This window comes from Sitophilus oryzae, unplaced genomic scaffold (genome assembly GCF_002938485.1).
Source record: "Sitophilus oryzae breed Bouriz unplaced genomic scaffold, Soryzae_2.0 scaffold_172_pilon_pilon, whole genome shotgun sequence".
NCBI lineage: Eukaryota > Metazoa > Arthropoda > Insecta > Coleoptera > Curculionidae > Sitophilus > Sitophilus oryzae.
Genome location: NW_022146424.1, coordinates 899,475 through 926,331, shown reverse-complemented (window position 1 = coordinate 926,331; position 26,857 = coordinate 899,475). Strand labels below are relative to the sequence as shown.

General features: G+C 32.9%; 2 protein-coding genes across 2 annotated transcripts in view; one reads left to right on the top strand and one right to left on the bottom strand.

Annotated features, from left to right (window-relative positions):
• LOC115881460 (mitoguardin) overlaps positions 1-22,758 on the bottom strand; it is a 118,002-nt gene extending 95,244 nt beyond the window's left edge. Inside the window, exons 1-3 of the mRNA XM_030898941.1 lie at positions 22,447-22,758; positions 22,227-22,380; positions 21,619-21,831 (exon numbers count right to left, since the gene is read on the bottom strand). Coding sequence (XP_030754801.1) covers positions 21,619-21,831; positions 22,227-22,380; positions 22,447-22,542 — 463 coding nt within the window. The 5' untranslated portion in view covers positions 22,543-22,758. The remainder of the gene's footprint in view (positions 1-21,618; positions 21,832-22,226; positions 22,381-22,446) is intronic.
• A 170-nt stretch (positions 22,759-22,928) lies between these two features.
• LOC115881627 (F-box only protein 42) lies at positions 22,929-26,743 on the top strand. The gene is made up of 7 exons (XM_030899183.1): positions 22,929-23,203; positions 23,267-23,563; positions 23,913-24,197; positions 24,258-24,469; positions 24,812-24,953; positions 25,017-25,138; positions 26,139-26,743. The coding sequence occupies exons 1-7, from the start codon at positions 23,047-23,049 to the stop codon at positions 26,559-26,561; spliced, it is 1,638 nt and encodes a 545-aa protein (XP_030755043.1). The 5' UTR covers positions 22,929-23,046; the 3' UTR covers positions 26,562-26,743.
• Positions 26,744-26,857: the final 114 nt, after the last annotated feature.

The window sequence follows — 26,857 nt, the reverse complement described above, 5'->3', positions numbered from 1 at the left end:
CGGTACCTCCTATATTTTACCTAATAATCGATCGTTTCCATACATAAAAGCGACCCTGTATTAAAGGTACGCCTCTGGTTTGAACCAGATCTCCATCAAGGACACAACAATAAATTTATAGAGGCATTTTAAATCCAATTCTAGACAATGGAAATTGAAAAATTTCGCGTCATACACTAGGCAATCTCCTGCTTGTTGTCGCATACGCTACAACACAGAAAACTACAGAGTAATTTTCGCAATCGACTCTAAAGGAATGCTAATTTTTAATTGGAGAAAATTGTAAGTTGAAAAGCAGATGCCGCAAAGTGAAGCCAAACGGCAGTCATTTTCGCGTAATTATGATGATTTGTTAAAATACTTAGAGAAGGAATGAATCCGTTTGAAATATTACTACTGTAATTAGATACAGATTATTAAAATTGAGTGGTTTGTTGGTGAAATGCTTGTTAGCAGTTGCGATCTCTAATGATATGGCCGTTAATATTGACGTTAACACATGAGACGCAATTTTTTAAAAAGTAATCTTTATAAAACCTTTTTATAAATTATAATAACTTACTGAATATTCTGCTAATTTCTTTTCTTTGCGTTTTCTTTTTAGCGTCTAATGTCTTGCCTAGATATTTGACAGTTCCACAGTCATAGCCTAGATGCCTCTTGGTCTGGATGCTTGTCTGGTCTTCAAAAAATCAACATAAAATAGAGTATATCAATTGCCATTAAGATTTTTGGAAAATGATTTACAGTAAGGGTTTGGTTCTGATTCCTTTTCTGTACCGCAGTAGAATGACCGTTTTTTGCTGATTCGGCAGCGCTCTTCCGTGTTTGGTACTGTACCGCTTCAAAGTCATTCTTCTCGCGCTATAGTCCGAAGACCTCAGTGCAGAACTCAGAACTCGAATGGCCAGATGCTACGTCTTCTCTGTGTTACTCTATGGATGCGAGAGCTGGACACTGGATTCACAGACCGAAAAGAGAATAGAAGCCTTCGAAATGTATGTATACAGACGGATGCTGCGAATCTCATGGGTACAAAGGATCACCAAAGATGAAGTACTCCAGCGCGTGCAGAGAAACAAAAAGAGATACTGAACACCATCATGGAAAGAAAAATGCAATACCTGGGTCATGTGATGAGAGGTGGTAGATACGAAATACTGCGCCTTATAATCGAGGGCAAAGTGCAAGGGAAAAGATCAGTAGGAAGACGCCAGAACTCGTGGCTAAAAGATTTGAGGAGATGTTTTGAACGCTCGTCTACGGAAATCTTCCGGGCTGCAGTTTCCAGAGCCACAACTGCCATTTGGATCGCCAACCTTCGGCAGGAGAGGGCGTGATAAGAAAAAGAAGATTACAGTTGAGGGTTGGAACCTTTGGTGTTACACAGCAAAATAAAATTACACTAAATCACCACAATACACCAAAACACTTTTACTTTTACACTGGACGCGCGTTTCGCTAACCATGTTAGCATCATCAGCAGATGATTATAAACTCCTTACGATAAAGATTCAGTTCCGTTGACCGTGAAGCCATCGAAGATTACAGTTGAGGGTTGGAACCTTTGGTGTTATACAGCAAAATAAAATTACACTAAACCACCACAATACACCAAATCACTTTTCCTAAAAATAATGCTGAAAACCTGGACACTTAAAACGGATCATAAGGCGACTGCAGGTCGCACAACGCTTAATGGAACGAATTATGCTGGGAATATCCAAGAGAGACCGTAAAAGTATAGAGTGGATACGATAAAGGACCCAGATAATAGATGTCATCCACAGAGTCAAATCCTTCAAATGGCAATGGGCAGGACACTTGGCAAGAAGAACGGACAACAGATGGACCACAAAAATTACAGCATGGTACCCACGAGGAATTAGAGGGACCTAGAGGAAGACTGAACCTCAGATGGGGCCATGATATCAGCAAATTAGCAGGGATAACTTGGGTCCGCATAGTCAACAATAGACAACAATGGGCCCAAACTATAAAGAGAATATTTAAATCTGAGAGGCAGGTTACACTATAATTGGAAATGATTGAAAAAGCTGAAAATGATAATGATGATATCAATTGCCAGTGCTTTGTTATCAAGTTTTAAAAAAATGGAATCATTGGATTAACATTATTATGAGAAATTTAAAGCTTTTAAATAATAAAAATTATTTTACAAAAGAAAAATGTTTTCTTTAATTAAAAGCAAAGAAATTATTATCAAAAGCTCCCCTTATTACGTCTCTGCATAATTATTACGAATAGTAATCTTGTAACAAGTAACGCAAACAAGACCCGCTTGTGAAAATGATAATTAGTTCAATTTGCATTTTCTGCGCGCGTGCATTTGCCATAGGAACTCAATCGATAATTACAATTTTCTCCTAATTTACCTGTATTATATAGGGTGCGTCCAAATCTGGCAGATAATAAATTAAAATAGAAGAGTACTTCTAACTGGGTATAGTTTATGATGGACTTATATCAGGATTTTTTAAAAGAGTCTTTTTGAAGCGCCATATCTACGAAAATATTTTTTTCGTAGAAAAACAGATTAAGCCACTGTATTCTACGTAGAAACTTCTACAAGAAACATTTTTCATCTTCTCGATACTTTCCACTATAACAAAGATACGGGGGATGTCCTAAACTGCAAAATTTTCAAAAAGACCCTGTAGCTCAGAAACGAAGAAGTCTATAAACATTTTAGTTACAGCATATTTTGTTTCACAAAAAAGTACAATAGGTTTGTGCAATCGCATCTTCCTATCTTAACGGAGATACCGTATGATTTCAATTCAACTAAAACGGAGTGGAGATTCAACCAACCTATCCAGAATCCTTCTGCAGGAACAAATATACATTTTTAGTTCAATCATTAAGTCTTAGAAACAGAATTGTTCCTAGAAAATTTTCGAGTTATTCAGTTGAAAACGTACATTTCGTTTACTTAGGGTTGCGGGGGGCTACATCAAATTCCAAATATAAATTAAATCATAGATTTAAAAATATATATTTGTATTATTTCGAATTAATAAGTCTACGAATTATTTTTCCTGTTAGTATTAGCTTTCTTTTTTCTCATCCATAAGATTATAGAGGTTTTATAATTTTGGATAAAAAATACTTGATTGGTGCATATTTTTCCATTATGGTGCATATTGCTGCAAATATTTGGATGAAAATTGCAGTGTCTGGGAGTTTTTTGTCATGAGAAATTTGATTTTAATGTCAATATGACTCCTATTTGTAGGGGGCGCCACCTACATGTGCTTTAACTGTTTTGAAGAGTAATAACTTTTTGTCCGTACCTGTATAAAACTACTGAGTGAAAAAATATACATTTCCGTAACTTTTTAAGTAAAAAATGTCTCTTGGTCAAAATCGCAGACATCAGAATCAAATTTCTCATGTCAAAAAATTCCCAAACACCAATTTTCGTTCAAATATTGACGTTATTTCATAAATTATTTAAAAAAAATCGAAATAAAAATGAAACCTCTACACCCTGTATCTCCGAAACTAAGCATTTTAGGGCATACATTTATAAGAATTTTTTTACTTATTTTCATCTGCAGAATATGCTGCCGAACTTTCCGGAATACAGTTCGGGTTCGGACCACCATGTATTCTGAGGAATTTTGCAATCGTACATCATATGCACGATTGTATATCCAGAAACAACCCTGCTAGAAACCTAACCAAAACCATCCTTGGCTCACCCTGTAATTACCATTAATTTCGTCTATCGACAGCGAGCGTACGCGACTGGCGCCACCTGCTGTGACTACGCATACATATTTTTCTTCTCGAAAGTTGCCGCGGTGACACAAACAAGTCCTGCTGCACTCCGACGCTCGATTAACATGTTAAGGAGGAGGAGGTGTGTTTCAATCAGTCTAGAAAATATTAATTAACGCTGCCAAGATCGCCGGTACTTACGCAGAGATCTTATCTGCGTTCGATGTGGACATAATTTATTAGATTAGATTTATTCATAAGGAGACGTTTTTCACTCAATTTAGTAGTCGCTTTCGGTTTTTAGCGAAAGATTGATTTTCTTGTTGTAGCTTGGCTTCGAGTTGAATTAATAACACTTATTACATACGTTATTTTATCGGAGACAGGGTTGCCAGACGTCCCGATTTAGGCGGGACTGTCCCGATTTTAATCGATGTGTCCCGATATGTCCCGCGGCCCGAGACTGTCCCGATTTGTCCCGCATCTCGTTCTCTGCTTTCAAATTCCCAAAATCTTCCTTCGCCACTATAGTAGGAGACATGCGACAATGGCATCATGCGTAAACTCTGTTATCGCCTCGTGTCCGCCTCACCGTTTCAAGTATCGACGGTTTAAATACATGACATATCGATGCATCATTGCCATTCCTACTGATTCTTCTTTCTCTCTTCTTTTCTTTCACGGGATTTAGTCGCTTGTCGCTTACGTTTTGTCGCAAAGGTCTTTGTCTTTTAATTTTAAAAGACCTTGTTGTAGTGTACTTCTGTTCTGTGGTGTACTTGTACTTTGGTGTTTGGTGTACTTCACAGAAGGTAGAAGGTGTACTTTGCTCCTTGCTCCGTGTCCGTGGTTCGTGCAGTGGGTGCTTTACCCGACATCAAACGCGTTATGTTGAGTTAATTTGCTGCATATTACGTACATTTTAATATTATATATAATTATATAATTATAGGTTAATTCTTTTTTTTTGCAACAAAATGGATTCAGATTCCTCAGTGTCCTCTGATGAGATTGACTGGCTAGGGGTAAATTGTGGTGTTTTTGAAGAAAAAGATGATGTGGTCAATGTCGTCAATGACGGAAATTCCCGAGAATTTGACAACGGTGTTAACGATGTTAAAAAAATCAAAAACTTTTCCCGGGAAAATATAGCGGCGGCTGCGTGTTCCATTTTGCAAAAAAATAAAAGAAAAAGAGAGGTAGGTATATTAAACTATTTTCATATACAGAATAATCCACCAAAAGATACGAGGTTTGTTAAATTAGAAAAAAAGTTGCGCATTTTTGTGCTCAATAAAGTTACGTTTACAGAGTTGCCAAAATTTCATTTGTTTCCAATATACAGGGAAATATGTACAAAATGTGTAACATTTATTTTATTAAAAAAATAACTCAAAAACTATTAATAATTATAGAATCATAAGTTTTGTGCACAAATTTTATATTTTTTTCTTTTTCTACAAAATATGCTACTTGGAAAATTCACCAAATGTATAGCTGTTCAGATATCGATACCAACTTATTTTATTTTTTTTTAATACGGGATTTTTAAAATATATTTTACAGACGTCTGGTAACAAAAATGGCCATCATCGGGGTTTTCTTGAGTACGGACCTGAGAATAATCGGTAATGGTGGTTATCGTCAGCATTTATTATAATTTCTTAGCAATCATGTTAACTTTATATTATCCCCTTTGTTGATAAAAAAAAAACAACTACCTACCTATACTATCTTATTTTTAATAAAATATAAATAATGTTAATATGTTTATTATATTTTTCGTTTAGTGCTTGTGTATTTTCATTTTAAAACATTTTTTATACCACAATCCCTCAATAAATTATTATTTAAGATATTAAAATAAACATTTTTGGGCGTGGCACCCAAACATTTTCACCTCCGGCGGTCATTCAGTGCGTCCCGCTTTTTCTTCTTCTAAATATGGCAACCCTGATCGGAGATAGAATTAGAAATAATAATAGCATTAAAATCGACGAAAAAATCATTAGGTTTTTATTTGTCTGTTATTTCAGACAAAACTGATTATTGGTTTTCATCATCCCTTTTATTTATGTTTGTGATAGAGACAGAAAATGAATTACAGATACACGTATATATTACAGATGTATTATACTTTCGCCAGAAGACAAACATTTTATCTTTTGTATAAATCATATTTTTTTCAACTTCGCACTGCCAAATCAAGACATATTTCATATTTCATCTAAGACATAAAATACCATTATTTAAAAAAGTTCACCTGAATTAATGACTCTCGCTTAGAGGAAATCCTGATAAAATAACTGTAGTTTAACTTCCTCTGATCACTCGGTGTTAAATTTATACCCACAGAGAAAATTTTACGTGACGAATGGGATTGGTCTGAATTTCCTTCCTCTTTCAAGCATGTTCTTTCCTGTAAAATATTGGGCGTCGTTTTTCATTCGAAACACCGGAGAACAGATCGCGTGGAAACCTGGAAATGTAGGGAGCAGGGAAATTATCCATTTGAATAGAGCTGAACGTGACATTTTATTATAAAAATCGCCGGGGGCAGATTTCCTGTATTAATCCCTTTGTTTACAATTTATCATTTCACTATTTCATTTTAATGATTTTAACCAAAATTCTTTAAAGTCTGTAAAAATGATTAAAACAGAGTTTATGCAGTTTATTTAAACAAGTATTCGTTCAAAATGCTAAATCTCATATAAAACAGAAAACGAAGATATAAAATGAAGCGTTGTCTTTAACCGATGCCTAAGGGCAAAGGAGGGTTGGAACTTTTGATCGAATCCAAAATGGCTTATGTAAACAAGGGGTAAGTTTCCTTTTACCGTGGAAAATATAGAGTTACAAGCACCGTCTTGTAGAATAGACAGAAATAAAAAGACATCATATAAAAGACAGATCATAAATTATGATCGCCGAGTTTGACGTAGAAGAATTATAAAACTGTTCTAAAGTTATAAATGGTGTAACTAAACTGACTTTTATTTATTACATAATACATTTACAATTATTCAATTTTAAATGACTGGAACCCTTGACCACGCAGTTCATTCTTAATTTTAGGAAACTTAGTAACAGTTCTTTGATCTTTCAGACGAATTGTTGCTACATGACCCGCTTTTAAGACAAATGTCGCACCATCTTTTTGGAAACACTTCGAGAACAGATAACTCTCGTCGGTTTTGGTTCATCTCGGAAATCCCGGGCAACCGATTGACGTTTATTTTCGGGCTCATAAGAGTATGTCCAAGATTCACCATCACTGTATCACAATGTAATCGCATATATTTTTTGACTTTTCTGCGTTAAACCGGTGTATATTTTTTTACTTTAATTTAAATTTGATTTAACAAACAGATGAGGTATCCAAGGAGAAACTATTTTTTTACAGGTAATTATTTTCACGTAAAATTTATTGAATTGAGGTCTTTGATTAGGTTAGTGAAAAACTACAGCCCAGTGCATTAATTCTAACATAGTGCTCCAACAGAACTGACAGAACCAAAATTAACTATCATAGGAGTAGTGTTTTGTATTTATAGCAAATAGCTTGTTAGTGAAATTTTACTAGATTGGTATACTAAATTGCCCATGGGTGATTAAAAAAAATTCTTCTAAAAAAATCATTGCGCGAAAATTTACTTGGCTTAATTCCATTTTTTGGCCGACTCCTTACCTCTATATGTCTTCTATATGTAAAATATAAAAGACAACCCTAGTATACTAATAAAATATTACTATAGTTTATAAAATACTGAAACAAAGAAGGTCAAACGACAAAACGACATTCGTGAATTTCTTCAATTCCACAAGATTGACAAAGATCACTTTATTTCTGTCCTTCTGACGTGGAAACCCCTTTTCTATCCGAACCAATTGTATAACTTCCGGTAATTGAAAAAGACTGTGTCGTTTGTGAGAGGGCCTACGAGTCGATTTATCGACCTACAACACGCGACGCCCGATTTATGAAACCGTGTATTGTAGACAGACAATTTTTGCACAGAATTCTATATAAAGTGGATTTAGGAGAACTCGGACTTTTTGAAGTTTTCTCTCAGATAAAAGATTTAGTTCCGCTGACTGGTGAAGGTTGAAACGAGTATTACTGAGTATTGTTAACTTTGACTCTTGACATTTAATTCGCTAAAAAACTTAACTGAAGAATACACAGCAAATTGGTTTGAGAAATTAGCAATTTCATAAATATTGGAGTATATAAGTAGTAGCAACATACTCAGGATTTGTTCAACAAAGTTGAAGAGATAAAAAATTTTAATTAGATATCTATAGAGCTTGACCTCGCCAAAATTAGCATCGATTTGTCATTCCTCAGTAGTCTTTGACGCCTTTTTTTCCGATCATAACGTTGGAAATGACGATAATTGACATTTACCATAATATTTTATACAGGGTTGTTCACCACAAACGACACGGAGTATTGTAGCTAAACGATTAGATTTTTACAAATTGTAAGTTTTGGGTTCGTTGAAAAACTATTAGAGCTACAATTTAAAAATATTTTTACAAGATACAGAGTGTCCCAAATAAATAAAAAATATCAAAGTTGTATTTTTTTAAATGGAACACCCTGTATATTATTACATTTTTAGTTTCTACTGTCGACTAAAAACAGAACTATGGTAGATTACTATTTATCCGCTGTGCTGTAAACGACTATCAACGCGCAGCGGCCCTGAGCTAAACTAAATCTCGGACAGGCTGACGGTAACGCAAGCTACATCTCGGACAGGTTTTGAGTCACGAAACCGCCTATAAGGATGCGCATCTTTTTATTTCTTATATTATTATATCATACAGCTTTAAGCATAATAAAAATGGAAATTTCAAAGTAATTCTTCAGAAGATAAAAATATTTTTTGAATGAATTTTATAGAATTAAGTCTCTGGAATTAAAAATACAAATTCTTCTCCTAATTATCATCGTGTGTTACTCCCATTCTTCTTTTTTCGTGTCTTTAATTCAACCACAGACGGGAAACAATGAATAAGCCCGTACTGCACGGAGTAACAAACCTTATTAACTCGCCAATTAAGACAGCATTATTTAACGCCAAGCATAATGAAAGACGAGACAAGTTTAGAGGTTGATATTTTTAAAATTTTCGAAAACTCTTATGATTAACAAAATTCTGTTGACATATCTCCTAAAAACAAACCTTAATTTAGTTACCTACTTAGTCAAATTAGCGTATATTAAAATAACCATACCATCGAAAAAAAAACAGCGTCAAAGTCGGTTGGGAAATGAAAATCGATGATAATTTTTGCGAGGTCAAGCCCTATACGTCATTTATTTGACACCATACTCTTCTTTATTTTTTAATGGAGGTTATTGCCAGTTGGCCTTAGGAAGGTTAAATTATTTTTAAGTGGTGTAATCTAAAATTCAAGATAAAATATTTTTTTTTGGAAACAGACTTGTGTGTCTGAAAACGTTCTATCCTTTTTTAATCTCTCTATAATTAGTGTTAATTTTGACAAGTTTATGTCAATTTTTAGTAAATCATGTCTAGAGATTGACCTCACCAAAAATTACCATCGAATGTCATACCCCAGCCGTCTTTGACGCCGTTTTTTTTTTCAATCGATCATTTTAGTTGCAATCCGAGGTATCAAATTTAAAATTCTAATTTTAAGTACAATTTCCAGTGTCAAAAGAATGTTAAAAAATATGTATTACTAAATATCATTTTTGCAAATAGTACTTTAATACCGCAAGTGTAGATTAAATAATACTTTAACAGCCAGGATAGGTTAAAAACTTTATTTCTTCTCGCACGTTTTTTAATTGCTTCCATTTTTGAAAATTTTTGTATTCCTTTTCATAAGTTATTCGGGATTTAAACGGAAGTAGTTTGAATATGGCGTTTGTCGCCCAGTCTGAATATCTGTTGGTAATTTACTTATTTCGTTTTGAGCCATTTCTGGCTCCAATTCAATCAGCAATTGACACGAAAGAGAATTAAAAAATATTGACTCAAAACTGAACTAAAGAGACAGCTTTATTTATTTGTCAAATTACATAGAAACCAGCGTCAACCCAGCACAATATTTTTTCTACTCGTATTAAATTCCTTGAAATAATAATTTCTGAATATTTTTTAAAACGTAACTCCCTATGGACTATGAATATTTTTTAAAACGGAATTCCCAAACCAAACTAAAACTTCTTCAGATAAATTCGTACAACCGTATATCTACCATTAATAGCTTTTTGTAATAGTTCCATGTCAGGTTTCCGAATATTTGCTTTACACTGACTGTTCTAAAGGGAATATCTTCTGGGATAAAGGGCCAGAATGCAAATCGTGTAAGCTTTGGAGCTGATGTAATGAAACTGGACTTGCTAAGTACACTTGCCAATGTAGTACAAAGTGGGGATACTTGCCAAGTACGCAAATATTGGCGTACTTGTCAAGTACGCCAGTCGTGAGAATCCGCCTTGAGAGTGCGCCTGTAGACGAGCTGTGAGAGTGCGCCTTTAGGAGGTGCTATATGTGATGTTTATATTTTTAGTAAAAAGACGTTTTTAACTACGTCTGTGTTTTCCCAAGACTCTTCTATAATAAGACCTTTACAAGCAAGCTGACGTAATCCCTTTTTTGTGTCTTTCGACTCAAGAGACTCCAATTAAAAAACCATTCCTTACGCCCTTTTAACCGACGTTTTGTTTTTTCTCAACCCTTCGTCAAGTTCCTATGTTTTTGTAGAGCTGACCCTTTATCTACTTTATGTAGTGATAAATATTAATGCATTATAATGTTGGTTTCTCGGTTTATAAGTTTTTTTTTATTGTGTGTGTGTAGAATAGTAAACTGGTAATTCATTAGAGATTAGGACAGGCTTAACAACAAGCTTTGAAATATTATCTGGTAGATATATGTTTATTTTTGCATTTTTTAATGACACAAATGGCGAATATAGTAACCAAATTAAATTGATTTATTTTGGCACAACACAAACAAAATATAAACGAACCGTTTGTCTATTTACACTTAGATTTGACAAACTTTTTAAATTATTACTGTATTAGAGGATTTTAGGACTAGTGATCTGGCCATCATAAAAAAGTATGTTTTAAAATAAAATATTAACAAGCATATCTCAAAAGAACAACTCCGTTTTTTAACAAAAACTAGATGTGTAATTAGGATATTTAATTATCAAAATACATAGAAAAAATGCATAAAAATGAAACAAAATACAGCTTGTAATTGCAATCTTACTTAATTTTATTTGGATTAATGAGTGGATATAAACTAATGTTAATTAGTCTTCTTAATTCGGTGATGACCATTGGGATCACGAAGAAAATCTAATGTAAAGTTTTTTCGAAGAACTGTGTCACCCTGTTTAGCAATATCTTTGAACATTCACGTAGGACTTTTTCCACGTTTTTTAATTTATCTTTGCCATCGAGGGCAAACCAAACATAATAAGAGGGCGTCTATAGCGTCTCGACGCTTACAGACGCCGATAAGTCTGTCGCCAAGCGTCGAACCGTACGCTGTTTCTGGAACGAGGAAGGCCATGGAAAAGGTGCTGACGTCACCACCACCGCCGATGCTATTTGTTTCCATTCGGCACGATTGCGAATATGGAACGGCTTAAAAATGGAAAACAATAAATTCTTTTATTAGATTCTTGCATCGGGGTGAGACGATGCGGAATTTTCATAATTTCCTTGAGAGAATGAAATTTTACCGGATATTATTGCTTTGTTCTGGCAATAAGATATGGTAAAAAGAAGGTATTAGTGGAGAAGAAAAATTCTTAAGAGATGTAATAAATATTTAATAATTTAATATCAAATCTTAGAAATACTACTTAGAAAATACGGAAAAAGCAAGACCAAGACTAGCGTTTAATCTGCAAAACCAACATCAAGCATCCGAGAGTCTTCCGGTGGTGAATTTTATTCATGTTTATATGATTAATTACTTATTTATTCAAAATTATTGTTTTAATTTATTACAAATAGTGTTTTCCCGACTATTATATAAAATTTTAAAGAAAGAAATGCTGGATTCAATATATTCATGATGTATTTTAAAATTTTATATATTGTGTTTTTGTGGACCAATTTTGATGATTTTTTAAGCAATTTGTAGCTAAATTGTTTGACTTTTTAGTATTTCTTTCTAAATTAAAAATAAAAGTTGCCGCATCTGTCAATTATGCGAGGAAGAACAAAATGTTGATATTTTGGTGAATGTTTGAAACACCCTGTGGAGTACGTTAACAAAGTAACGAGTTTAAAAATCACTTTATCATCTAAGTGTATCTTTTCTCGATGGTATGTTTTTTGATTCATTTTAATAGCTGTTGAATTTGCTGCTGAATTTTTTACTTTAAAGCCATGCCATTGCCCTTGGTCTTAGTCTCAACAGACTTATAAAATTGTGTTTCTGATTTATTTAATGTCTGTCTTTGAAAAATCATATTATTTTCTGTTGGATAGTTACTCTAGCAGATATGGGTTTTAAGTCCAAAAGTTGATCTCTACCATGATCAATTATTACTTAGTAAACAATAATAATATGACTTTTCAATAACAGTGACACTACAAATTCAATATACACTATTTTATAAGCGTGTTGCTGATGACCTAAAATCAACGCTAAAATTGCTGTAAATCGTTACTGTTTTCTTCAAAAGCGAATATCTTCAATAAAAATAAAGTTTGAAGAGATGAATAAAAAAACAAACTATCGGGAAAAGACGTACTTAGATGATACAACAATTTTTAAAGTCCTTACATTGTTAACATATTCCACAGAGCGTTTGAAACTTACACAAAAATATCAACATTTTGTTTTCCCTCGTATAACTGACAGACAGAATGATTAATTTTTAATTTAGAAGAAGATACTAAAAAGTCAATTAATTTAGCTACAAATTGCTTAAAAAATCGTCAAAATCGGTCCACTAGAACAAAATATATTAAACTTTAAATTACATCAATATTTTAAGTTATTGAAAACTAAAATTTTTCGTCAGACAAAATATTCGAATAATTTCTTTCTTTAAAGTTTTAGTTGCATTCAATTACTAAAAATACTATTTATTTAAAGATTTTCTATGTAGAAAGTGCATCTAGTAATAATCTATTAAAAAATGCATCGAAGCAAAGACTTGCAGCAAGACCAAAAGACCAAGACTACTTATTAACTGGTAGTCTTGGTCTTGTATTTGCTTATCACTATGGCAGATTTATTCTATTCTAAATACAGTCTATTATTGTAACTAATAAAAAAAATATTATTATTAAAGTCTTTTGAATGATTCAGAGAAGATTTCAACAGATGACATCTACGACTTCAGTCACAAATTGTGCAAATTTGAGATAATAAAACAAAAACATAAATAAATGAAAAAAATCTCTGATAAAAAAACCTTCTTTATTTTCGATATGCGACGATACCTTAGAATATCGATTTTTGGACCTATGTCCCAAATTTAGACAGACCCATTTCCAGCGTCATCTTAGCTTTCCCTAAAATTCTTTTTCCACAACTCCTACCCTATCCTCATTGATATTCATAGCACATAATTCGTCCTCCTCGAAAACCCACAGTGTGTTTCGGTTCCGGCAATAGAATGAATCACAACTCAATGGACAAAGGCATTTTAGAGAGTGCTTAATAAAAAAAATAAGCAAAATGTTCATAAAATCAATTATGAATAACGTTTAGCTATAAACCAGAGAGCCACACAATTATTATAATATTATGTTTAGTAAAATGAAAATGTTAGTCCCACTGAGTCATCGGCGTATTGAAGTTTTGTGATGAATTTTGTACGTGTTTTGCCCTGAGTCTTTTTATGTTGAACAGACCGCCGTCGTATCTGTATTTAATGCCCAATCCTCTCTCCTGCAGTTTGTCCACTATAATGGAGAGCACTGCCATGAATATGTTGAATAGGAGAGGCGCAAAGACACATCCCTGCCTAACTCCTGTATTTGTTAGGAATGGGTCGCTCAGTGATCCATGATGTGACACTCTTGACTTGTTGTTATGGAGGCTTTTACACACTGTAAGAAATTTGTTGGGTACTCCGAACTTTTCCCTTTTAAAATCAAGACATTAAAAACAGTCAAAATCCAGGTCAATATTAAAAAAAAATAGAATTCATTGTAATCAAAACTGATTCGTGCAACTTCGTGTCGACTGGATAGTCAGTTGCCAAAAGCGGCTAGACGCTTTAATTTTAATAATCATTATTTTTCATTTAAAGAATACCAAAATTTCGGGATTTTTCATTTTACATCAAACAACATCAAGCAACCTCGAAATCAACTAAACAAAATTTGAAAAAAAATCTTAACATTTTCAATTTAAAGATGCAAATGCCTATAAAAACATAACACAAAAAAAAAATAACTAATACATTTAGTAATATTATACTAAATAATAAAATGACATATTTAAACTTCAATATTTGCCAATAAACATTATAGAAACTTCAAAATAACTTCAGAAAGGGTTTGATTTCGATCGCTAGAAAGTATCAAAAGTCTTTCGCACGTAACAAAAAGTATGTTTTTAATTATTATTACCGAGTCCCGATAGTACCGAAAGAACTGGGAATTAATAATTTCGAGTCCCGGTTCTTTGATTGTCTCAATCTTGTCTCAAAAGAACCGGGAATTCCCGGTATTTCCGGTACCAGGATTTCCCGGTTTTGAACCCTAATTACTACCGCTTTCCCGTTCAAAATATTCTAATAAAGGTGCGATGAATTTTTACGGCTATTAAGCTATCTTGAACATTTCGCACTAAAAGAGATTCTAATAAAAACAATGTCCGACTGCAAGGTCTGCTAGTAAAAATGTTTAAGGTTAAAATATTACAACACAATTCATTTAAACCAAAAACTCGTAATACAAAACTAAAGTGTCAAAACGAATGACAATGTCAGGAAATAAATAGATAAATGTGACAACTTGATATTTTTTACCACTTGAATCTCCAGCGGGAAATTTAAATTCCAGTTAGTCAGCTCGGCACCGAATATGTCCAATTCAATGACTAAATTAGAAAACTTTCAGATTAAATTCATTTACTTCTCATCTCGTTTTGATTAGTCTAGTCTCACATTATTACAAAAAACTTAATCATATTTAATTTAATAGATATATTAGGACGCTTCTATGGTCGCGTTCATCAGGACAAGTTGATCAGTGAGCGATGTACCATCGATTGGTTGTCCTGCTGAACGTGCTTTTTAGATCAAAATCATAAGTAATGCATATTAAATTGTTTTCACCCATTTTTGGCACAAATCGAGGGTATTAGTCAACCGAGAACAATAAACAAAATGCTTTGTTTTCGTTTTCCAAAACATTTTGTGACATTTGGCGTATGTGACGTTTAATCCATTCATGCATCGCTAGCGTAGCGTATTTTAAATCTGATGGAAAAAATGGCGACTGATCCCAGAGCGCTCACAACTAATCGGCGCGTTCAGCAGAAAATTAGTGATCGCTGCGGAAGCGCTACGTCCTGATGAACGCGACCTATGTCACTTATTTCTCTAAGCCTTTTACTATGGAGGCTAGAAGGAGGAGGCGAATCGAACGCAAAAATTATGGGCCCAGTTTTTGAGATCTAAATGAAGTTCGAAAATCGCCGTTAGGGGCGCATGTGATCCCGATAGATTGAGAAATACACAGCTTCTTATGGCAAGAATTGCTATTTTGTTATAAATTATAGAGTTCAGTTAATATTTGGGCATATTTTTACCAAATTTAGCTTTTAGAAACGTGTTTTTTCTAATTGAACAATGTGCGTGGCTAAAATTGTGAATACAAAACCTTAAATTTGAGTTTGAAAAGTAAGTTAGGTTATATCAGATGCCGGTTTTAGATATTCTTTTTCTAAGTTGTCAGTATAAAATTGTTTCATTATATGGTTCTTTTTAGTGCATACACGACCGAAGAAAAATATAAGCTGCTAAAATAAATCTTCCCTATAACTGTTGTACAAAAAAGAGAATTTCCAGCAACAAATATCACCAGTTCAACCTTTGATTTGATGTAAACAGCTGTAAACAGTAATTGTTTCTTGATGACAAATGCGAATTAAATAGTTTATGGTGTGATTGTGTTAGTGATTTATTAATAGTTTTTCATAAAAACATTTGAAATTGATATGTTTACAAGCAGTTCAGTGTGATAGCATTTTAATAAACATTAAAAACTTTCGTAACAAACTAGTAGTGGTTTTACCGCAATTAACAGAAACGCAATTAATCACGAAAATTAAAAGTATTTTATCAGGAATAACTTCAATGGAAAGTGAAGATGAACACTACTGTTGCACCCTTTGATCAGTGTTATCTATCCCATAACTTTTTATAGCTGAAACCAGAGAATAGGTACATTAAGCTGAAATGTTTCCTGTGTCCAATAGTGTTTTTTCTTTAGATTTTCTGAATTTAAATTTTAATGTCATTAGCAACGTTTTGCAAATTGTCACTGTTTCATAGACAATTAAATTCAAGATGTATTATATTCAACGTCACCTAATAATTGTAAAGGTAAATTTTTGTAAATAAAATATTAATGAATAAATAATGAACTCAATTTATTTTAAAAGAGTTGTAAATATGTATATACACTGACTTATTTCATTATATTATATTTATTTATTTAGCAATATTAATACATTACAACTTTTGTTTTTATTAACTGACTAATTCCACTAAATTTAATAAATAAAATATACAGTATATAAATTTAATACACAATTTAGCACCTATACCAAAAAAATATAACAGGAACATGTTATATCAAACATGCATAAAAACATGCATTCTAAATAAATACCTGGCTACAGTATACCTACGTATTAATTTAAAGAGCTTATTCATAAAAACTATTCTAAATGGTTTATATACACAATCAAAAGTCCTTCAACCACTGTACATTATTTTTCAATTTAAATGAAGCATCTCGGGTAAGTAAATTATTTTATATTAGAATACTATATTGCTTTGGCGTAAATTCACTTTTTAAATAGCACTGTTCAAATGGTGGTTAATACATATCAACAAGTAATTTTAGCCACCAGCTAGTAGGTAAATTCATTTTTATTTTATAACAAGGTCTCCTAGGTTATGTTACGCAGATGTTGATTTTAGGCTATATTCTCTTAATTTGAATTTGAAAATTAATCTGTTATAATTTGAATGTTTTTCTTAACATCTATCCATATTTTTTAAAATAAATAGTTATACCATTAACATACATTAGGACCTTTAAAAAGAAAATACTGGGTTTCTTTCACCCGGTTCTTTAATTGCCTTTTTTTCCACTGAAAGTCCCATTTATACAGCCAGGTATGAATAGCAAGATCTATTATATTTTTTTTATCACACTCATTGTTACATTGCTAATAGTTCAATAAAATAACTATAAATTTTAAAGAAAACTAGTAAAAACACAGTTAAATCGTATTCTAACAATGCAAATGATCAATCTAACCCGCTTACAGTGCCTCTGGTGTCAAACCGAGAAACTTGCTTTAAAGTAGGGACAGAAATTTCAAATCAGGGCCATGTAAGTGAAATATTAAAAATGGTTCCAGCAAAAGTTTCCCAATTATGACGGATGATGGCGCTGATCGTCAAATTTTTTGACAGGGATTTTGCTTACCGACAATACGACGTGAGCTACGACCGGACCAGGACCAATCAGAATGATCAGTCTTTCTTGGACATTTACCGCGGACGTGTGTGTTAATTTCTGTTGTGATAAGTGTGGTTGTGTTTGCAGTTTGATTTTTCGGTTTTGATATTATGTTAAAATTAATTTTGAAGTATTGTATCACCTTTTTTTATGTAATAGTTCTTTGTTAATGTTTGTTTAACAATTTTTTACCAAAGAGGTTATACTTAATATACTTATCAATTACTAATAGCCTAATTTTTATCAATAAACTTTGTAAATTTTCAGATTATTTAATTCCTTGCAAATATGTTTATAATTTTATTTTTAAGACATATTATGTGATTGTTTCACATAATATGTTTTAAAACAAAAATAACAAATAGCAAATAAAAATAATTAAAATAAAAAAGTGTATTTTCCGGCCCCCACGAACCCGGTCACCGCTTGGCTAACCTATAATGTCAGCTATGTCGAGAGATGGCGTTACGAAAATGGAATGACGGTATATAAACCAAAAAAACAGGTTTATAACAATATCTTGACGATTTGAACTGCGCGCGGAGCGTGCTGACCAATAGCGCCTGTTATAAAATTGCAAATAGCAAATAAAAATAATTAAAATAAAAAAGTGTATTTTACAATTCCCCACGGCCCCGCACCCCTTTGGCTAACCTATAATGTCAGCTATGTCGAGAGATGGCGTTACGAAAATGGAACCGGTTTATTACAAGGAACTTGGGCTTCTTTTTCGTTAGTATATTCTGTGTTTCAAATATGCCCATTGTCGATTCGCCTCCTCCTTCTAGCCTCCATACCTTTTACCAATGCACCATTCGAATGACGTGATTATTTTAAATTAACCAGGAATGTCACCTAGAAAGAATGGCATATAACTCTTTAAAGAAAAAAAAAAGTCTTTCATCCACGCATATATCTCTCAATTACGACCGTGAAATAAAAAGAACTTAACCTATATAACGTACCCGACTTGAGTACCATTAATTTACTAGAAAACCTACATACTGTCGCGGAGCATAAATTCTGCCAAGCTGGGACGGTATTATAGTGCAGATTTGACCTCCATAGAGCGGGAATTTCTCTATTAAATCGTATTCTAAGATGTCGTAATGGCACGATTACCATCTATCTCGTGACGCTTTCGGTTCATGCACTGAAATAGAACCCAAGACAATTTGCAAAATTGTCTTGGGACGTGACATGGCGATTAACTAACATAAGTTGATACTTATGTTAGTTATATTTTCAGTTATACTTATACTTAGTTAATTAAAAAATAATGGACGCTGATGCGTCCATTATTTTTTAATTTAATTATTTAATTATTTAAAAATTTAATTTAATTAAAAATAATGAGTTTAAGACAGAACATAAATAAAAATTAAAAGTTTAGTTTGACTTATAAAAATTCTCCATGTTTCTCTATGCTAGATGTTATTGTAAAATTTGAAACAATCCTTTGTGAACATATCAAAGAAAAAATTGGCTGCTACTAGCTGCAACTTTTTTTTTAAATATTCTTTTTTCTCCGATGTATCGATTGAAAAAAATAGATATTTTGGAAAAATGGCTACAAGGGGCCGATAAAGTTGAGAAAAACGGGTATGTTTCAAATTTTGTAAGACAGAAATTTCACAATAATGAACAAGGACTATCAGGTACAATGGAAAAAAGATAAATCGCCTTTGTATAAATTTTGAAAGAAGATGGCAGGCGGCTTCGCGGCTTAAAGATTTATTTTTAAAACAAAATGAAGACTGGTTAAAGGAGGATTTTATCCTTGAGTTAAATGAACCCCTTCCATCCACATCATCTGCCGGCCGCCCACGATTACCTTTTTCGGAGCAATCTTCCAGAACCCAGAGAAGAACGGCCTCAAAAAAAATATTGATCGATTGTATTCAAAAGGGAGTATAGTTCATAAAATATTTTTTTTTGTATACAGTCATCTTCGGCTTTTTAAAAAAATACCGTCCTTAAAAGTAACTTTTCAACATCAACTATGCCCGTTTTTTTTTTGTTTTGCTAAAAAAACGCATAAGGAAACAAAAAAATGGAGTCCATAGTGCACCATACACGTGGGTCCTTTTCTGCAAGGAAGTCTGTGAATATCGTCGTTGTTGACAAAGACATAAAAAAAGAAAAAAGTTTAATATAAATGTTGTATGATTTAAAATGGTGCACATCGAAAAAATATTTTGTTATATACCTACAGGGTATCCCAAAAAAAGTAATGATGAAGTGGGGTCAATATACAATTCGGCATATAGTACACTATTTTTATTTAAAGGAATATCCTGTGTTGCTATGCTATTTCTTATCTACTAAAATTTTGATTAAAAAAACAGCATTATCTGAAAAGTGGTAAAAACCCGAAGTGATAAGGATAACAGAATAAATCCGTGAAGGAAAACTCACATTATCTTGATACGTTTGGACTGAACAGGTAAGATTGACAGGCAAAACGTTTCGTGTAGACGGGACTTTAGAGATACATCCTATATAAAATGATTTTGCAAATACTTTATCATTGAACACAGTACTTAAATATTAACAACAATCTTATTTATTATAAAAACTAAATCAGACCTAATTAGATATCATCGAATAGGAAAAATATAAATAAAAAATTAGAATTTTTAATTAATATATTCCCTGTTCCTGTTTTAATGAATATATTCCGTATTAAAGTATTATTTAGTACCCTTTCACAACTCATAACTTACTTCACTACCTTAAGCTTTAGCTTTAAGGTCAATTAAAGCCAGGAATTACTGCAGGTATTAATTACTGCCATCTTATTAGAAAACGGAATAAATTCTTGTAATTAACAAAGGACACTTAGACGAGGTATTAATTTTCAGGGCACATTCTTAATTACTTCCTAATCTCTTTAATAATTTGTTGAATTTATCGATGTTATTAATGCTCACAGGTGTGTTCCACATCGGTTATAATACTTAAGAACATTGTTCGAATATTAAATCATCTGCTAATTTTAGTTTGGAGTAGTTCAAGTTAGTTTCAGTGTAGGCAACACGACAGTTTTGTTGTAAAACAGAATAATTTCGTCAGTTCTCTTGACAGTCTTCCATCTTAAAGGTGCATCGGAGGATGCATCCGTCATGCATCCTCCGTGGATTCATCCTACCTGTTAAGTTATTATCTGTCATTTTTGAGATAAACCAATAAAATGCCATAAAATCAACGACAAACGATGCAAGGTGGATACATATAACCCGCGCTAATTCAGTTCAAGTAAAATGGACTGTTTTTTCGTCTACGCACAAGGTTTTATTTAATACGTTTTGACTGAACGTTTAACACTGACAGGTAAATCATTATGTGTAGGTGGAGCTTTAGGGTTAAATAATGTTTTTGATTTTATAATGGCATTTTCGTATTTATCAATTACATGTTAAAAATAATTAAGATATGTTAATTTTGTTATTTTTTTCTTAGTTGTTCCAGGTAGCATATTTTATATTAACAATAAGTATATACAGTTTGTTGATAATCTGTATCCTTCCTTAGTCCTTTGCAGAACGATCGGAACAAATAAATTATAGGTCACTTGACGTCATTTCTTTTTTGATCATAAGATATAGATATGTATACGCTCGTGTATATGTATACAGAGTAAATATAAAGTAAAATAAAAAATAAAATAATCCTATTTAGAGTTAACGATGGCTTTAACAATTTATACTTTGAAATCGTATCTGCCCTATACTCTGTTCCGTCATTTTGATTCATTAAGTCCCAACTGACGGACGGTTACGCACTGGTAGTTCCAACTAGCAAGAAACCGCTTTATTCCCGCAGGAGATTTTTTGAAAGTACCGCGGAAGTACGCGCAAAAAAGCCTTTATAAATCCATCGACGTACTTAGTACAGCGTATGCAAAACAAGAGCTCCACTAATAGGACAGAACGCAGACAGCTAGTTACTTAAAAAGAATATACAGGGTGGCAACTTAAAAATTAATAATGAGTAATATATTTTATATAAAAAATACTATAAGTAAGGTCTGAAACAGAGAGGAACAATTGTTCTTCTCTGGTCTGAAATACATATTGGGGACTGGAGACTCAACCAAAATGATTACAGTAATCAGGAGGTACTGCTATGTATGTACTTACCCATAACGCCTAATTGTTGTGGGGTAAGTTGTATGTTATCTCCACCACCCCCATCTACAGCTGCAATAGTTAAAGACCCGCTGGCCAAGCTACCCGAAATAATTGAAGTTGTCTTTTCACTAGCGATTGTGGATCCCTGTCTTATATACCGTTCACTATAAGCTGCACTATATGCTGCACTACGTCTACCACTACTAGCGATGCTCCCTATATCTGTAATATAATAAAAAATATATTTTAATGTTAAATTCTTAAACGCAAATTTACTTTTAAATTCCCTCCTTCACAAAAATGGTGTAAAACCATAGGCAACTTACATTACACAGTGATCAATTTTTGTGGAAAAAATTAAAATATTTACTGGCACAAATAATGTCTTTTTCAAATAATTACACTAAATTATTAATTTGAAATATAGAAGCTACAAATCAATAGAACATTTTGAAAGGTTCTTTACCTATACTTCATTAATTGTTTTCCTTATTTATAAGAAAACATTATTAACTGTTTTTAATTATGTAATAAAATACTATTATTAATAAATAATAATTTAGGAGAACATAGCTCAATACAAACACTATTCTGTATTTTAAGACAACAATACATACCATTAGGACTTCGAATTCCAGATGCCCTAGATCGTTTGCTACTAAAATTGTTTCGTTTAAACTTTGTGGGGTCGTAGGGGCGTTTCTTACGCCGTAGAAACCTCGATAACACTCCAACCACCGCTATGCTAGCTCCAACGGTTAAAATAACTATCTAAAATTAATAAAAACAAACTTTACATCTGGGTGTATCGAAGACATTTATTTCACTCAGAATTACCTTCTGGCTTGTTGTCAACGATATCCTGGTTGGTAGGACCTCACGAATAATTCTCAAGTGATCCTTAACGTACCCCAAATGTGGTATTAAAGACATTTTTAAGTAATTTTCTTAGTTTTTAACACTTTTATAGGTTATAAACACTAAAACTTTATTTCCTATTGAACTAAACTTTGAATCAAAGTCATTTTAAGGTCTGCCGATCACATTTTTTAGCTAGCATTTTTTATGTATCCGTGTTTAATTCAAAAACTTGAAATTATTTTAAAAATTGATTTTAAATTACGAACAAAATCAAAACTCCCGGTCGAATAGAAAGACGGCGGTAAACTAGATAACTATTTAACCAACTGGGTAGATGTCAAAAGACCTTGGTTTAATTTTCTTCTTTACAGAATCGTCGTTCTTTACCAAACTTTGGACAACCCTGTTGTTTTACAAATCGTAAAAAGGAAAAGAAGATTTTGACATTTGGCTTTCATTCAAAAAATTTGTTCTAAAAAAAACAACAACAAATCTGAAAACTTCTATAAATTCCATGTATTTTGAGTTTGAGTATTTCCTCTCAGATAAGTGCGTTATATACATTCTTGGTGAGTCATGGAGGTGGAAGAGGACATCATACAAAGTCGGGAAGACTTATCCATAGACAGTTTACCAGAGGAACTTCTTGAATTCATTTTATCATTAATTCCTCCATACAAGGATTTACACAATTGCATGTTAGTTTCAAAGAAATGGAGAAGATGCGTTTTAAGTGAGTTTCTTTATAAAAGTTTTCCTTAAATAACTTAAAGGGTTTTAAATATTTATATTTTAGATGTTGTCAGGACGCGAAAACGTAACTTTCAGAAAGCCATCGACCAAGTTTATATAAAATGGGACCACCTGGTTCCATCAGGTTCAGCTTCGATAATAACAAAGAGGTTCTCTCACGCTGCCGTAATTTGTGATAACTCTATGTATGTATTTGGGGGGTGCACAAGTGCAATGACCACATTCAATGATCTCTGGATGCTCAATTTGTCAAATAGAAAATGGGAAAGACCTTATGCTATGGGTACTTATCCTGCACCAAAAGCTTGTAGTTCGTTGGTTGTATATACAGATTTATTAGGTATGTATATTTGTAATAAATTTTTATTGAAGTTTGACATTAAAAGAGTATAAAATTGTATTCGCAAAATATACAAAGGGTAATAATTTTGGAAGATTCATTGTTTGAACACTCTTGTATAAAACATCTTAATTTAGAGCTTATAATATATCTAAGACCATTAACCTTGAGTTTAATCCCATTTATTTATGGTATTTACAAATATTTCTATTTTTAGGTGACACCTACATGTCTTTGTGTATTGGTGTGATTTTATTTTAATTCCACTCATATTTATTTCCCTGTATTTTATTTTTTTAACCTTGATTCTAAGCTATATGATATTCATTGATATTTGTGTTGTTTTTAGTATTATTTGGGGGTTGGACTTATCCTCCATCCTATCCATTGTACCAAAGTTGGCATTTATATAACGAACTTCATGTGTACGATACGTTAGCGAATCGTTGGACATGTATCAGTACCTTAAATACCCCTCCCCCTATGGCAGGACATTCTGCATCGGTCATAGGGGAGTGGATGATTATATTTGGAGGCCTACAAAAACCAGGCACCGCTGTCCATTGTGAAAAGTCAAATGATATTTGGAAGTTGAATTTGGAAACTTGGACTTGGTATAAACAAGGAGTTCACTGTAATATATTTGTTTTTTTGTCAATTAAAAAAGGAAAATCTACATTTATTTGTTTTTTAGTTGGTCCAAAGCCTAGCGGTAGATTTGGCCAGACTCAGGTGGTGCTAGACGATAAGAATTTGTTGATTCTCGGTGGTTCCGGGGGGCCAAATACGCAGCATTGTGACTGTTGGGTTTTGAATATGGAGGGTAGCCTGTGGAGGTGGATTAAGGTGGATATTGATGGAAAAATTAATGAGCCTACGAATATATGGAGTAATCCTGGATGTAAAGTAAGTTTGCTGTGTTGTGGATGAATTTTTTTCAGCTCAGAGAAATAAGTAAAAATTGAGTTCTAAAATATTTGTTGATACAGGTGATTTTCGATTACATCTTGACATTTTTTTTTCATTTAATGTACTGAAATACATACAGGGTGAGACTTAAATTAGTGGAAATATTTTTGAGGCTGGTAGATCTTAATAAAACAAACATATTTTCCCTTTACTGATTTTCTAAAATGATTGGTTAGGTATGGTTAGGTAATTTTTTGATTAGGGCGTCTCTATGTCCTTTATACTTATTTCTGTAATATTCAGATTCTAGGTACATGAAAGTTGTAATGTTTCTTTCAGATAGGGGACAAGATAGTTGTTCTAAATAGAATAAAACAAAATGAAGACACACCGATAGTGTATTATCCCAGGAGCCACTGGAACCAAACTCTTCCCGAAGACGGAAGATTGTCAAGAATAGACTTGGCAAACAGGAGACTGGGTATAATCAAATTTCATATACAGGCGGTTCATTATTTTCTAAAATTATACTTACATTTTATAGATAAAGATGAAAACGTAAACGGAAGAAGGGGATTTTTAAAGAAATTGTTTAAGAACAAAAAAGAAGTTGAAGATGACGAAGAGGAAGATCCAGGTCCATCAGGCATGGTAGAAGTGAGAAGGGTAAGTTTTAAAATATTAGTACAGGGTGTGTCAGAAAATTTGCAACAAATAGATTTTTTTATTGTTGAATTGATGGAAAAAAATTGGCGCCGGGAAGTAAAGGAATTTTTCCAATTTTTTTCTATCTCAAAAACTGCGACTGACTGATTTTGATGTTTTGTAGATTGTACCACTTAGAACCATACGTATGACTAAGATGCATATTTTTCGAAAGAAAGTCAATTTTCCTTAAAACAAAAAAAAAATAAAAACCGATCAAATTGTTTTTTCTAATTTCAATACAGATTAGTCGCACTTTTTCGATTTTTTAAAACTCGTAAATTTGCGGAAAAAAAGATTCTTAACGAAATTTTCACTCTCTTATAAAACACCCTATATACGAGAATTCGCTAAATATATTTTCGAAAACCACATAGCATCTTAATCACAATAGATGCATCTAAAACCTGGTCCAAACCGCATCCCAAAATCTTTTATAGTTCAAGAGATATTCAACTTTAAATTTACCCTAAAATTTTCCTTGTCCCGATAATTATGTCCGGCAGTTTATTTGACGAAATTGTCCACCAGTAACGGGTTCCGAGCGTCGACTCATCGGCCCGGAACGAAGGGGTTTGACCTTGATCGAGATCGATTCGGTTACCCAGTAGTAATGTGTCAATCCCGCGGAATCTCAGAGGGATCCCGCATTTGCGGGATTGCATTCCCTAATTGCAGGTCTTTGGACCCCATTATAAAAAGACTAAAAAAATAATTTAGTTCAAAACAGTCAATAACCTCCAATTACAGTTTATAACACTGACGATGCATTTTTGAACACCCTCTATACCATTTCATTTAGAAATATACTTTAGTTTGAAAATATCCTTGAATCAACCTGTATATTGATAAAAAAATATGCCCTCTATTTGCCCGGTTGTTTTATAAAAAATATTAGTTATTATAGTGAAGAATATGAAGATATAGAACGCCTGTTCACCCTGTATAAATCTATTTTCAGATTCAGTGTACCGACTATTTGAATATGGCAGCTTTCACCCAACCCTCCTCCTCCTCAGTGCAGCACAAAAACATGCTCAGAGAGAAAAGACTGGATCGACTTCAGAAAGTCGAAGAAAAACTCTCCATGAAGCACTCAAACGTTCTGGCCAAGCAGAAAGAAAAAAAGACTCACCGTTTAGGTATTTATCTGTTGGATATTTCGCAAGTGTTGGGTAAAAAATCGAAAGCCACGTGGTTAAGCCCGAAAAACTTGAATTCCGGCCCCGAAGAAACGATACTCTATACTTTGGTAGAGGGCAAGTCTGAACTGGTCATGTTCGGAGGTGTTCTAAAGGACGCGAATACGTCGCTAACGTGTAGCTTAAGTAATCAAATTTGTAATTCGTTGCACTTTATAAGTTCGCCAAATTACGTTGTTTGATAGGTAATTGGTAGAGAGGACCTTGAAATATATCCCACCGTTTTGTTTATATTTTTTATAGTATTTGCAATGTTTTGTTTATAGTGTTTAAGAAAAGAAACCTATGTTCCTTTGTGATTAAATTAGTGGGTAAGTTTGAAAATCCACACACACTTTTTTAAATATACGTTTTATTTAAGGGATGTTTTGTTTTATTAAGTTTTGTACGATATCAGAAGTTGGATCAACTTATATCATTGTATCTTTTTTAGAATATACTAGGCATATTGCAATTAGAAACTATATGTGAGCTACTT